The 16,139-nt window shown below is 40.8% G+C and overlaps 1 protein-coding gene across 1 annotated transcript; it reads left to right on the top strand.

Annotated features, from left to right (window-relative positions):
- The first annotated feature begins 1,557 nt into the window (after positions 1 to 1,557).
- Positions 1,558 to 6,726, top strand: LOC120063560 (long-chain-fatty-acid--CoA ligase ACSBG2-like). The gene is made up of 4 exons (XM_039013915.1): positions 1,558 to 1,766; positions 1,990 to 2,212; positions 2,374 to 2,560; positions 6,629 to 6,726. The coding sequence occupies exons 1-4, from the start codon at positions 1,558 to 1,560 to the stop codon at positions 6,724 to 6,726; spliced, it is 717 nt and encodes a 238-aa protein (XP_038869843.1).
- The last annotated feature ends 9,413 nt before the right edge of the window (positions 6,727 to 16,139 follow it).

The raw sequence follows: 16,139 nt of genomic DNA, 5'->3' as shown, positions 1-16,139 counted from the left end.
TCTTTGAAAGACAGGGTCCTGAAGGGTCCTGAAGACAAGGGTCCTTTTTGCGGAGTTTATGTTTTTTATATGTTTCAATACGACTTTTAGTAACACTGCTAGCTTATTTTGGCTTAACTGTTTTGAACTCCATGCACAGATAGGACACATGAAAATGAATCTGCTTAAACATGAATCATGCAAAAAAATATATATATGTATATGTGCCACAGCATCAGTTTGATTCAAACCTATGATCTTCTGTTTTCTATCCTTTGGAATTAGTCCACTGCACCAAAGCTGTTCATTTTAGTCTATTCAAATAGACCCCATTTCAAAGGAAACAAGCACTCATTAAGATCAGATGTGGCCAATTAGTGGGCACGTCCAACACACCTGAACCTGAGTTTTGTTGATGCTGAGAACGGAATGTATGTTTTTAAATAACATTCATAGGACATTCTTTGAACCTTACTGTTTTCTTGTGGTCTTTATGGAAAGTTATCAATGTTCTGAGAACATGACTTTAAATAAAACCATGATGAAACCTGTAGAAAACGTTATGCTGAAGTACTGAAATTCCCATCTATGAAACATGGTTCTCAGAATGTTATGTGCTAGCTGGGTATCCTATACTTTTCCCAGAACATTGTGGGAAGGTTGAATGCAAAATAAGCATAGGACAACCAAGCTCTCACTAAGCTCTAAGAAACATGGTTCTCAGAACATTGTGCTAGCTGGGAATTTGTTTATTTTTGACTGCGAACAATAAAAGTAAGTTACTTGATTGTTACCCAGAAATTATTTGATAATGAGATAACGTCTGCATTGGGCCTTTTATGTAATCCACTAAATAATGCTAATATTTGCTTTTGCATTTTAACATTTAATGTGGGAGAATATAATTTTTTAAAACTCTAAATATGTCACTAAACCAAGACTCAGGTACAAGCCAGTTTCATGGTACAGATAGTGTCCAACAATATATTAAACCCGTGACATTTTTGTAGAATGATCCATTTACAGAAGTTCTAGTAGCCTAATTTTCTCCAAAAGTTGGGTTTATAACGTTGGTCTCAAAATGTAAAATAGACAAGCATCAGAATTATCTGAATGACTTTTGATTCTGTAGCCTAAACCTGAATTGCAGAAGTTTGTTTACAACCCGAGGTCAAGTGAGTACAGGCTTAACTGAATGACAACAGTGACAGAATACAATACGGAATTTTATTGAATAGTTTGGGGTAGGCCTTGTCTCCATGAAATGCCCCTCAAAGCCAGTATTCCTCGGGGATGAGGCTTACCTCAAACTATTCAATAAAATTCCATATTGTATTCTGTCTTACCTCAATTAGCAATTAAATCAATGTTTTGAAAGCAACTGTTTTCTAGAAGATGTAAGATAAACAGCACCAGTCAAAGGTTTGGATACACCTACTCATTCAAGGGTTTTTCTTTATTTGCACTATTTTCTACATTGTATAATAATAGTGAAGACATCAAAACTATGAAATAAAACATATGGAATCTTGTTGTAACCAAAAAAGTGCTAAACAAATACTGTTGCCCTGGGGCTTCATGCTGGCAAACAACCTGGTTTTTAAGAAGGTTCACTGGGCCATGGGCCTGGACTGCTGCAGGAACTGCTTAACAGGGGCCGCACCCATCACTAGGGAGAACCTGGAGTATTTCATGAGCCTTCGCCTCCCCTTGTATGAGCTGTATGGGATGAGTGAAAGCACCGGCCCTCACACCATCTCCTGGGAGAATAACTTCAAGATCATGAGGTCAGCAACTGGAAAACTAGGATGTCCACTGCCATTTGTAATGACTGTTTACATTCATTAATTTGTAGTTGACAAAGCTAGCATTGTGATAGCAAAACATGAATTGATACCGATAAGCCATCAGATATAAAAGTGACATTTAATACATTCTTGCTTTGCGGTCTCACCGTATAAAGAATTGACAAACTGTCAACAACAAAAAATATCATGATGTTGTTCTCAGCTGTGGAAAGGTGGTGAATGGCTGCCAGACAAAGTTGGACAAGCCAGATGAGGATGGGAATGGTGAGATCTGTTTCTGGGGGCGTCATGTGTTCATGGGCTACCTGAACGAGCCAGAAAAGACTGAGGAGGCCTTGGACCAGCAGGGCTGGCTGCACTCTGGAGACCTGGGCAAGCACGACAAGGACAACTTCCTGTTCATCACAGGGAGGATAAAGGGTATAGTACTTATTTCTAGTTTGTTTTATAGATGTACAGTACTGTATATAGCCATTACACAACATGGCTGCCAGTGTTGGGTGTTGATGGGAGTAAGATGCTGTTTCCTCAAGACACTGATCTAAGGTCAATTTTGACAACCTTTGACCCCACTCTCCCTCCGTAGTGTGTAGTCGACGACAACGGTTATCCGACGGACGAGCTGACCCCAGAGGCCTTGGCGTTCTGCCAGCAGCGTGGTGTCATGGCAACCAAGGCCTCTGAGATTATAGCCAGTAAGGAGCCAGCTATTTACAAGGCCATCCAGGAGGGCATAGAGCTACGGCCAACTCCAATGCCCAGAGGGTCCAGAAGTGAGTCATTTTGGACAGAGATTTCTCCATATCCAGGGAGAACTGGGTGAGTCAGTCAGTGTGAGAAATATATACAGTACCAGTCAAAAGTTTGGACACAACCACTCATTCAAGGATTTTTCTTTATTTGGACTATTTTCTACATTATAGAATAATAGTGAAGACATCAAAACTATGAAATCACACATATGGAATCATGTAGTAACCAAAAACACTTTATATTTTAGATTCTTCAAAGTAGCCACCCTTTGCCTTGATGATGGCTTTGCACACTCGTCTGAAGCTGTGAGCATATACTGGAAAATAGGACATAGCAAGTAGCTTAGGGTAGAGATTAAACATTGTGTTGCAATGAACAGTTGTGCTGATTGGATATAACGGGAAAAGATGGCACATGAGGAAGCAACTCAGCATAGTAGTGCCTGACTCATGTGACTCGCCTAGTGTGTTACATACTGACGCTAGGTCTATGAGGTTGAGGCCCACTAAAGATTAACCAATTATTATCCGTAAAGTTAAAAAACTATGAACTGTGGACTACTAGTCTGAAAGTCTCCCCAAAGGATAGGTAGCGTCCGTAGTAAACCCGTACTCAGAGCCAACTGTCTAACCCAAAATGAGATCTGAATTCAGGCACTATTGCAACACTACCATAGAAACTGTAGGAAGAGATGTAAAATGGCACTTGAATAAAAAATGTATGAAGAACTGAGTGCTACCAAACCCGTGCAGGTGCCAGATGAACCTTGCGTGCTAGCAGTAAAGGAAACAGCATGGTAAACCCATTGCTGGGTAGCCTTAATTTATAACCAGAAGGTAGAAGTTTGCCAAAAGGCACCTAAAGGACTCTCCGACCATGAGAAACAAGATTCTCTGGTCTGATGAAACCAAGATTGAACTCTTTGGCCTGAATGCCAAGCGTCACGTCTGGAGGAAACCTGACACTGTACATACTATGAAGCATGGTGGTGGCAGCATCATGCTGTGGGGATGTTTTTCAACTGCAGGGAATGGGAGACCAGTCAGGATCAAGGGAAAGATTAAAGGAGCAAAGTAGAGAGTGATCCTTGATTAAAACCTGCTCCAGAGTGCTTATGACCTCAGACTGGGGGCGAAGGTCCACCTCCCAACAGGACAACGACCCTAAGCAAACAATGTCATGAATGTCCTTGAGTGGCCCAGCCAGAACTCGGACTTGAACCCGATGGAACATCTCTGGAGAGACCAGAAAATAGCTGTGCAGCGACGCTCCCTATCCAACCTGACAGAGCTTGAGAGGAATTGCAGAGAAGAATGGGAGAAACTCCCCAAATACAGGTGTGCCAAACCTGTAGCTTCATACCCAAGAAGACTCAAGGCTGTAATCGCTGCCAAACGTGCTTCAACAAAGTACTGAGTAAAGGGCCTGAATTCTTATGTAAATGTGATATATCCGTTTTTATATTTGGAATACATTTGCAAAAATGTCTAAACCTGTTTTTGCTTTGTCATTATGGGGTATTGCGTGTAGATTGATGAGGGAAAAAAACGATTTAATCACTTTTAGAAAAAGTTTAGAAAGAGTCAAGGGGTCTGAATACTTTATGAATGCACTGTATTTAGGTACATGAAGGATCCAACCTTACACAGGATTACATACTTTTTACACAATATAATGAAGCTATTTCGACACAACCACAATGATGCTTTGCATGTCAGCCCCAATAACTATACAATAAAGTAGGTCTATTCCTTGAATAATAATATGGTGATTATAGTTATAAGAAATCCCCAAAAACTTGATCAGCAACAACAGACATTAAAAGTAACCCCATGTTTTGATTTGCAACATCAGTTATGTGAGCCCAAGTCACGGCCTGTTCACCCCGCTACCATCTAGACGGTGGAGACCGTACAGGTGCATCAAAGCTGGAATCTAGAGACTGAGAAACAGCTTCTATGTCCAGGCCATATCAGGCTGTTAAACAGTCACCACTAACCGGCCTCCGCCCAGTACCCTGCCCTGAACCTTAGTCACTGTTCTAGCCGGATACCACCCGGTACTCTACCTTAGAGACTGCTGCCCTATGTACATAGTCACTGAACACTGGTCACTTCAATTATATTACATACTGTTTTATCCAATTTATATGTATATACTGTATTCTAGTCAAGGTTCATCCTATATACCTACTGCTGTACACACTTTTTCTATTCATATACTGTCCATAATGTCTTTACACACCATTATATGTATGTAAATATTTATATACATACATGTGTATATATATATTCCGATATCTGACATTGCTCGTTCTGATATTTCTTAATTTCAATTTTATAATTTTTCTGGATTACGTGTGTATTGTTTTTCCCGTATTATTATTGCTAGGTATTACTGCACTGTTGGAGCTAGAAACACAAGCAATTCGCTGCACCTGCAATAACATCTGCAAATCTGTCTATGCGACCAATAAACTCATACAGTATATTGATACCATTATGCTTCTTAGAGAGGCTGATCATCTGAAATGAAAGACTATAGTAATGCAATGAAGTAATCAGGTATGATCTGTCCAGTAGCAGATTTGCTCAGGGAGTAGAAAGGGAGAAGAAAACAAACAAAAATGAAGGAAAGCGCAATATCTGAGTTGTGGTAAAAAATAAGAGGCAGGTTGGTCGCAATAGTGTCCTAATTTTTTACCCTTAAATCATATTTGGTTGTTAAGACATCTGCTCTGTCTGCTTGAGTCTACCATTTCCTGGCTGAACAAATGTGAGAACCAATTACATGAACAAGGTACTAACCCTTAAACCTGTGACCTTGTACTGAGAGATGCATAACACATTCTATTTTATCACTTGTTCAGACAAAGCACAGGTAGCCACTTCTATGGAATCAGATGGAATAGCCGCACATATACATTGTGTTTGCAAAATGTGCATGTTACGTTCCTCAGTTTCTGTGCTGTTTTGGGTTTGTCGGTGTCTGTGTGTGTGTATGTTTCAGGATGACTTCCTGGATTCCCCCAAGCAGCTGATTGGTCGGCCCCATTGCAGATTGGAGCTCTGATCCCGCCCTCTCGTTAGGGGATACAGCTGTTGGCAATTACAAACTCATTCTGCAGCTGGATAAAGCCAGTGTTCCTTTGTTAGGAGAGAGAGCTTTTTTGTATGTCCTGTATTTTGTTGTTGGTCTGTATAAATTTCTGTAAATTATTTTGTAGCTGGTCATGCTGAGGTACGTGTATGCCAAAAGGACATTGTTTTTGATTATTGAAATTGTTCACTTTAAGTTTGTATTATTCTGTTTCATTTGTTCCCAGGGGGGAAGGCACCTTGGGAGTGCTTAGGCAAGAGGCCTGCGGGCATACATATACCCGTAGTATGTTCTATGTCTATGCATACTAGGTAAGACCTGGGTGGACCACCCCCTGTATTTTGGTTAGCGGGCCAGGTGGCGTTAATGTTAGGGAAGTAGTGGGTAGGCAGGTAAGGTAGGAGAGGGTACTCTTTAACTTTCTTTGCTTTGGTTCCGTGCAGCCCCTTTTCCCCACATTTTACCGTGTTAAGGAAATAAATTCCCTGTGAACGGTAATATTCTCTGTCATCCTTACCTTACCTACAGTCACATACCTTTCACTCCATGGGGAGTTGTGTAGCAAGGTGTTGCGTTCCCTCCAAGAGGTGTGCGTAACTGCATTTGACTGTAATCATATGCCAACTTTTGCAGTGTGACGAAGTTTCAATGTTTTAGTGCAGCTTCGACATTCTTGGTTGAGGGGCCAGGGTTCCATGCATTACCTCTGGAGGGGAGTCCTGTGGGGAAAGGTGTGCACCACACTGTGGGCCTGTAGGGTGCAGGCTGCACACTGGGTTAAGGTGAAGCGCTATGGGTAGATACAGTTCTCCCAGCCCAGGTCTAGCAGAGACCGACAGACCAGAGTCACTGCAAATGTTGGAAACTGTGCTTGTAAGGTTTTTCAGTGTTTGTCAGATCTGATAGATAAACAACTTATTTGTCCAGGATTGAAATTATTTGTGCTGTAAAATTGTTAAACGATCATGTGACACAAACCTTGTATATAGATCTGAGATACCAGTTGACAGCAGTGTCCCTGTTTCCAGAGAACTATGGCTTGGAGTTTTCTACTGAAATGGAAAGCAACTTCAACAAATTTGTGTAGCAATACATTACTCAAGTAAATGGTGGGAATCTCAGATTCATTATCTAGATTTGATCAAATGTTCATTGTCAGTGATGGTCTTCTGAGTTACATTACACAGCTTTACTGTTGCTGTCCAGTGTTGTCTGAGAGTCACTGTGTTGGGTTGCGAACACCGCTTTCCACTTCTCTCTGTGAGGCCAGTCCAGCCCCCTCCAGCCGAGGCTCTCTTTGCAGGTTCAGACCCCCCACAGAAACTGTTTTATGTCTGAAAGGGGTTCCCTTTGGCACCTGCAACAAGTGAATAAGGGGACCATTATTCCTTAGATTTTTACACAGTGGCCTAAATGACATTCCCCACTGGGCACAGACATCAATTCAACCTCTATTCCCCACTGATTCAATGTAATTTAATTGAAATGATGTGGAATCAATGTTGATTCAACCAGTGTGCCCAGTGGATCAACTTCACTGTGCAGAAAAGGTGAGCAAATGCATTTCGTTCAGAGGAAAAAGGGCAACAATTGTCCATGCTTTCCACTACTCCGAAGCTATATGCATCTAATATTAGTGTGACATTGAAAACCATGAATATAAACTAAGCTTTTACAAAAACATATCTGAAAGCAGTATTCTGTGTTCAGAGTGTGTGGAACAGGATGATATGGATGTCTTTAGCATGGGTAAACATCTGGTCTCTACAGCTGCAATAACACACGCCCCCCCCCTTGGTTTGTGCTGTGGTGGAGATCTTTGTGGGCTATACTCGGCCTTGTCTCAGGATTGTAAGTTGGTGGTTGAAGATATCCCTCTAGTGGTGCGGGGGCTGTGCTTTGGCAAAGTGGGTGGGGTTATATCCTTCCTGTTTGGCCATGTCTGGGGGTATCATCGGATGGGGCCACAGTGTCTCCTGACCCCTCCTGTCTCAGCCTCCAGTATTTATGCTGCAGTAGTTTGTGTCGGGGGGTTGGGGTCAGTTGGTTATATCTGGAGTACTTCTCCTGTCTTATCCGGTGTCCTGTGTGAATTTAAGTATGCTCTCTCTAATTCTCTCCTTCTCTCTTTCTTTCTCTCGGAGGACCTGAGCCCTAGGACCATGCGTCAGGACTACCGGGCATGATGACTCCTTGCTGTCCCCAGTCCACCTGGCCTTGCTGCTGGTCCAGTTTCAACTGTTCTGCCTGCGGCTATGGAACCCTGACCTGTCCACCGGACGTGCTACTTGTCCCAGACCTGCTGTTTTCAACTCTCTAGAGACCGCAGGAGCGGTAGAGATACTCTTAATGATCGGCTATGAAAGGCCAACTGACATTTACTCCTGATTTATTATTTGACCATGCTGGTCATTTATGAACATTTGAACATCTTGGCCATGTTCTGTTATAATCTCCACCCGGCACAGCCAGAAGAGGACTGGCCACCCCTCATAGCCTGGTTCCTCTCTAGGTTTCTTCCTAGGTTTTGGCCTTTCTAGGGAGTTTTTCCTAGCCACCGTGCTTCTACACCTGCATTGCTTGCTGTTTGGGGTTTTAGGCTGGGTTTCTGTACAGCACTTTGAGATATTAGCTGATGTACGAAGGGTTATATAAAATAAACTTGATTTTGATTTATTTTCTCTACTCAAAACAGCATTGACTGATGATCAAATCAGCATGTAATTAAAGTACATTGCAATGGGAGCAACAAATCAACCTAAGTCTAACTATAACATCTGCATCTTTAAAGTAGGTTATTTGTATCTTTATATTTGAAACATAACTCCAGATCATTTCATTAATCAAAAGCATAGCATGCATTCATTGTGAATTTGAGGTGAGATTGACTGCTAATGTTCTGTGATGTACCACCATTTATTGCCTGCACAGTAACAAATGATACAAAAAAAACTGGTAGTTACACAACATTTGTCCAACAACCTGCTAAGAATGACTAGCCTCATTTTCTATAATCATATCTTTGATTATGACTTATTGAGAGTATCTATTCCAGGTGTGTCTCACTGGTTCAGAATGATGACCGGAGAAGAGAATGTTGGAATTGCTTTGGGTTTCTACTCTGAGGATTTCAGAATGAAAAAGTTTCTCCCAGGGAACAGCTAGAGAGCACACCCATTCGATATCGCAAGATAATCATCTTTCTCTGCGGACAGATTGACATCCAAGTCAGAATCCAATCAAATATTTGGTGTGGTTCTTGTAGTCCTATTCAGAGAAGCAACGAGTCGGTTGACTGTTTTGAGATGTGTTTGAGTGAAGTGATGCTCGATGGTCAGATCATTATGAATTGTGTGGATGATGAGTGACCTTTTCCCCATCAGTGATTTAGCAGACTACGTTTTGACATTCAACATTCATGAATTGGAGACATTCATCAGAACAAATAACACATTTAACATAGCAAAAAAGCCAGCTGACTACCAAGTAGTGCCACACGAGAGTTGGGTTCAATAGGGTCTGGCTCCAGCAGATAAGTGTACTAGCTAGTGTTGTACTAGCAAGACGATACTAGCTAGTTAGTGTGCATGTTGTAATGCTGATGGGCGTCGTACTGTTACATGTACCCAGTGGGCACGGCGTGTACGTAGTTACTGCAGTTCTGATATATATTATTGGGCTAGCTAGCCCAAATAACAAGATCAGTTACTATGGTGGCTAGCGCCAGCAAAACAATTACTACTATCTAGCAACATTAGCTGAGTAAACAACACATTTTGCAACAATCACAAGTTCATCATTGTTTTGATTGTATAGCTTCACATGTGTATGTCTTTTTGTGGGGGATACTTGCTAATATAGACCAGAATTGAAATGACAGGAAAGCTTGATCAGATTAGTATTTTTTACTGCATTGGTTTCATGAGTAGTGAAGACAGGAGGCTAGGCTTTACCTCAGTGGATTCCTGGAGTAGCTGCACCCTCTACTGGACACTTAGTGAACCTAGCCAGACCTGTCAATTCACACTTTGTAACATCAACAAATCATACAAGCATAGCTAATTGCTTTCAATAGACTATACATAATAATGAATACTCTAAGCATCACATTGAAGAAATGTATAATTAGTGTGTTTATTTTGAAAGAAATATTGACTCAGTAGCCTTCAAATTAGCAATAAAAAAAGGCCCAGTCATAATCTTTGTAAATTAAGCTAAACTGGTTTTGATTGTGTGGAACACAAGCCTAACAAATACAATACCACACATAAGTTATATCATAAAAGCACAGCTATTTGGGTTCTGAAGTCAAGTGTTAGAAATAAAACATATTACAAAGAAAATTCCACCACTTTATAAGGTAACCAGTTATACTTTTACTCCCAGACTGTCAAAATAATTGTGTTTGCAACAATAACATCAAATATCTTAAACAGTCCAGAACAACATATAAGCCTGTCAGTGGCATGTATTCATGGATGCCAATGAAAGCCAGGCTTCCCCCAAAACATTTAGCAAGAAAAAAACATAAAATGTATCTTTCGTCTCTCTGTGTTTCATAATTTTCCTTCAATTCACAAGAGACTGAATGTATCTCACAGGAGAAAGCATTTGAGCGAAACACTGCCCCTCTGTCTCTCTATGTGTAGCCCACCTATCTGATGCTGTCTGGTCAAAAAGAGTATGGCATTGTTGCCGCCCTTAGCATTGGATGCAAGGAAAGCGAGTGAGCACTTGACCTCCCTTGATTTAAAAAAAAAAAGTTTAAAATAATAGCCAATCAACATTGAGCTAAACTGAGTGAGCCCAACTGTGAATGGTCCTGGCGCACCAAAAAAAAGTGTCAAGGAAACCAGTTTAATATCAAAAGCCAAACATCATTGACAAAATTTGTTTTGATTGCTGCATCTCGTTGTGTCGTTATTCTCCGTTGGCTACGATTAGCTAGCAAAAATTGTCCGTTTTCTAAATTAGCCATGGATGGAGATAGGGATTTGGACTTCTCCGTACTGGCCAATGATTATAATGGTGATTCTGAACCAACCATAAATTCACACATGGTGCCCCTGGCCTGAGAGGATGGAAGTTCAATATGTAGCTAGATCTAGGCTAGTAGGCTAATGTTAACTGGCTGGCTCATCGTTGCCCATGAAAGGAAGTTAGGCTAGTGAGCAAGCATTTTAGCCAGGTAGCCTAGGACAACAACTAAAAGTGAGTACTGTATGACAGTCAGCATGACAGTCATAGACTGTTTCGGCAACATGAAAGAGGGGAGGATGGCATTGGCATTTCTCTAAAAGTAGGGTGAGTCAATATGTATTTTTTACTTGCACACACACACACACACACACACAAACACACACACAGGGAAATCAGTACCATGGACAGCCACATCATATTTAACTTACATTGATTGACTAAATTGTTTTTGGTATCTATTAGTTGTCACTCTATTAGACGAAACATAGTTGATTTGATGTTGTTGAAGTTGAAAGGGTGCTGGAATAGTGGAGGCAGCTCCTGTTTCTTTGGGTATTGCGGTAACTCTCCGTGGTTCTAAATCAATAGTTGTTTAGTATTCCGAAAATGTTGGAAACATTAACTTGCTTGACTATTCTGTAGGTCATTTAACTGTTTGTTACATGAGATATGCTTTGTGGACTTCACCGGACAGATGATCTTCTTCAGTTTTCTGAATTTATTCTGCCACTGTATCTTCTTATTGTCTCGGTCTTAGGGCCTATACAGTACCAGTCAAAAGTTTGGACACACCTACGGTACTAATTCAAGGGTTTTTCTTTATTTTTACTATTTTCTACATTGTAGAATAATAGTTAAAACATAAAAACTATGAAACAACACATATGGAATCATGTAGTAACCAAAAAGTGTTCAACAAATCAAAATATATTTGAGATTTTTCAAAGTAGCCACACTTTGCCTTCACATGGAATGCACATGGAATGCAGTCACATGGAATGCATTTCAATTAACAGGTGTGCCTTGTTAAAAGTTAATTTGTGGAATGTCTTTCCTTCACAATGCGTTTGAGCCAATCAGTTGTGTTGTGACAAGGTGGGGGTGGTATACAGATGATAGCCCTATTTGGTAAAAGACCAAGTCCATATTATGGCAAGAACCACTGAAATAAGCAAAGAGAAACGACAGTCCATTATTACTTTAAGACATGAAGGTCAGTCAATCTGGAACATTTCAAGAACTTTGAAAGGATAAGTTCATTAGAGTTAACTGCACCTCAGATTGCAGCCCAAATAAATGCTTCTCAGAGTTCAAGTAACATATACATCTCAACATCAACTGTTCAGATGAGACTGCGTGAATCAGGCGTTCACAGTCAAATTGCCACAAAGAAACCACTACTAAAGGACACCAATAAGAAGAAGAGACTTGCTTGGGCCAAGAAACACGAGCAATGGACATTAGACCGGTGGAAATCTGTCCTTGAGTCCAAATTTGAGATTTTTTGTTTCAACCGCTGTGTCTTTGTGAGACGCAGAGTAGGTGAACGGATGATCTACGCATGTGTGGTTCCCACCGTGAAACATGGAGGAGGAGGTGTGATGGTGTGGGGGTGCTTTGCTGGTGACACTGTGAGTGATTTATTTAGAATTCAAGGCACACTTAACCAGCATGGCTACCACAGAATTCTGCAGCGATACGCCATCCCATCTGGTTTGCGCTTAGTGGGACTATCATTTGTTTTTCAAAAGGACAACGAGCCAAAACACACCTCCAGGCTGTGTAAGGGCTATTTGACAAAGAAGCAGAGTGATGGAGTGCTGCATCAGATGACCTGGCCTCCACAATCACCCGACCTCAACCCATTTGAGATGGTTTGGGATGAGTTAGACCGCAGTGTGATGGAAAAGCAGCCAACAAGTGCTCAGGATATGTGGGAACTCCTTCAAGACTGTTGGAAAAGCATTCCGCATGGAGCTGGTTGAGAGAATGCCAAGAGAGTGCAAAGCTTTAATCAAGGCAAAGGGTAGCTATATATATATTTTGATTTGTTTAACACTTTTTTGGTTACTAAAGTGTCAACTTTCGACTGGTACTGTATGCACGAACTGTTCCGAACTGTTTCAGAAGGGAAGCATGCGGACAGCTTAAAACTTCTTCTCAATAGGGGGTGCTGTTTGCACTTTGTAATAATTTCGTTCCCAAATTTAACTGCCTCGTACTCAATTCTTGCTCGTCAATATGCATATTATTATTACTATTGGATAGAAAACACTCTCTAGTTTCTAAAACCGTTTGAATTATATCTGTGAGTAAAACAGAACTGGAGCTAGAGCAATTTTCCTATGAGGATGTGAGAATGCTGAAATCTGCCGGCTGTTCTGAGATCCGTTTATAAATCTGCCTGTCTTCTATTGGTTGAGATGCACTGCATACGCCTTCCCCTGGATGTCAGCGAATAGTGAGAATTGAAATGGTGTTGCTAGGCAGATCTGAGAGCTTATAAATGGCCTGGGAACGTGGGGTCCGGTCTTTGTTCACTTCGCTCTGACGCAGAAAGGACCTCTGGCTGTCGTGATAGAAAGCTCCCTTTATAGCTCTTAGATATATCCGGCTCTGTTTTTATTTGATATAGGTGTTAAAGACATCATAATGTTGTTATATTAAACCGAGTTATATCAGTTTATATCGGTATATTGCGATTTTCGGATATTTATTTGTACTGCGTTTTAGTGAGTCGGACACGTCTTTGCCACATGGCTAATGTTTACTGCTAATTCGAACGTTGAAGAGGACAATCTACAACCAAGCAACGATTCTTTTGGACTAAGGACACCTTGCCCAAGATTCTGATGGGAGTTCATCAAAAAGTAAGAACTATATATGATGTTAATTCGTTGTTCTGTTGAAAAATGTAGAACTCATATTCTGCCATTAATCTAGGTGCGGTCTCGCTTTAACGCACGCTGTATGTTGTAGTAACGTTAATTTTAAGAATCTAACACATCGATTGCATTAAGAACTAATGTATCTTTCATTTGCTGTCCAACCTGTATTTTTTAGTCAAGTTTATGATTAGTTACTGATTAGACTAGGTGCCTCTCCCAAGATTTCTCCCGACATATTGTTGGCAGCCTGGCTACTTTTCTCATTGTATAACCACGATTTGTGCCGCTAAATATGCACATTTTCGAACAAACTCTATATGTATTGTGTAATATGATGTTATAGGACTGTCATCTGATGAAGTTTTGAGAAGGTTAGTCAAAAATGTAATATCTTTTGCTGGTTTATTCGCTATCGCTAACGTGCATGAATCAATGCTGCTGTGTGGTTGGCTATTGTAGTAAGCTAATATAATGCTATATTGTGTTTTCGCTGTAAAACACTTTAAAAATCTGAAATATTGGCTGGATTCACAAGATCTTTGTCTTTCATTTGCTGTACGCTGTGTATTTTTCAGAAATGTTTTATGATGAGTATTTAGGTAATACACGATGGTCTCTGTAGTTATTCTAGTTGCTTTGGTGAGAGTTGTGATGGTGGCTGCAATGGTAAACTATGATTTATACCTGAAATATGCACATTTTTCTAACAAAACATATGCTATACAATAAATATGTTATCAGACTGTCATCTGATGAAGTTGTTTCTTGGTTAGTGGCTATTTATATCTTTATTTGGTCGAAATTGTGATAGCTACCTATGCAGGAAAAAAATGGTGGGAAAAAAAAGTTGTGTCTTTTGCTATCGTGGTTAGCTAATAGATTTACATATTGTGTCTTCCCTGTAAAACATTTTAAAAATCAGAAATGATGGCTGGATTCACAAGATGTGTATCTTTCATCTGGTGTCTTGGACTTGTGATTTAATGATATTTAGATGCTAGTATTTACTTGTGACGCTATGCTAGGCTATGCTAGTCAGCTTTTTTACTGATGGGGGTGCTCCCGGATCCGGGATTGGGAGGAAGTAGAAGTTAACTGGGTGGGGGGTGTTAAACCATGGGGGCTGTTTGAATTTCAAATTTGGGAGGTGTTAAACAATGGAAGTGTTCATTAATTTACCTGCCAAAACGTATTACACAGGTGCACTTTGTGCTGGGGACAATAAAAGGCCACTCTAAAATGTGCAGTTTTATGCGACAGATGTCTCAAGTTTTGAAGGAGCCGTGCAATTAGCATCCTGACTGCAGGAATGTCCACCAGAGCTGTTGCCAGAATTGAATGTTCATTTCTCTACCATAAGCCACCTCTAATGTCATTTTCGAGAATTTGGCAGTACGTCCAACCGGCCTCACAACCGCAGACCACGTGTAACCATGGCAGCCCAGAACCTCTACATCCAGTATCTTCACCTGCGGGTTCGTCTGAGACCAGCCACCCGGACAGCTGATGAAACTGTGGGTTTGCACAACCAAAGAATTTCTGCAAAAACTGTCAGGGAAGATCATCTGCGTGCTCATCGTCCTCACCAGGGTCTTGACCTGACTGTAGTTTGGCATCGTAACTGACTTCAGTGGGTAAATGCTCACCTTTGATGGCCACTGGCACCGTGGAGAAGAGTGCTCTTCATGGAGGAATCCTTCTTTCAACTGTACTGAGCAGATGGCGGTTTGCTGATGTCAATGTTGTGAACAGAGTGCCCCATGGTGGTGGGGTATTGGTATGAGCAGGCATAAGCTAAGGACAATGAACACAATTGCATTTCCTCGATGGCAATTTGAATGCACAGAGATACCGCCACCATCACCTCATGTTTCAGCATGATAATGCACAGCCCCATGTTGCAAGGATCTGTACACAATTCCTGGAAGCTGAAAAGGTCCCAGTTTTTCCATTGCCTGCATACTCACCAGACATGTCACCTATTGAGCATGTTTAAGATGTGAAGGAGATGTCACGCTGCATGAGGAAAATGGTGGTCACACCAGATACTGACTGGTTTTCTGATCCACGCCCCTAACTTTTTTTTGAGGTATCTGTGTCCTACAGATGCATATCTGTATTCCCAGTCATGTGAAATCCATAGATTAGAGCCTAATGAATTGATTTCAATTGACTGATTTCCTTATATGAACTGTAACTCAGTAAAATCTTTGAAATTGTTGCATGTTGCGTTTATATTTTTGTTCAGTGTGGCTGGCTAGCCAGCTCATATAATTACCAGAACATATCTGCCAACTAGAAAATTAACACATTACAAGTTAATAATTTACAAATGATTTACAAGAATGGCGAGCTGATAACTTAAAAACATCCTTTTTTTCCTGTTGGAGGAATTTGCTGTTACCCCTACCTCTTTCAGATATACCAAGAAGCAGGCATGGTGCATTTCATGGGATCTTGGTCTGTGTATGAAAGGGATTTATGAAAGGGATTTTACAGTACAAGAGTTAGTCAACTGAATCCGCCAGAGTTAAGTATATTCTCATATGATAAACGAAATCAAATTTTATTTGTCACATACACATGGTTAGCAGATGTTAATGCAAGTGTAGCGAAATGCTTGTGCCTCTAG

This window comes from Salvelinus namaycush, chromosome 18 (assembly GCF_016432855.1).
Source record: "Salvelinus namaycush isolate Seneca chromosome 18, SaNama_1.0, whole genome shotgun sequence".
In the NCBI taxonomy this organism is placed as follows: domain Eukaryota; kingdom Metazoa; phylum Chordata; class Actinopteri; order Salmoniformes; family Salmonidae; genus Salvelinus; species Salvelinus namaycush.
Note: the sequence above shows the minus strand (reverse complement) of the source record. Positions and strands in the feature narration are given on the sequence as shown.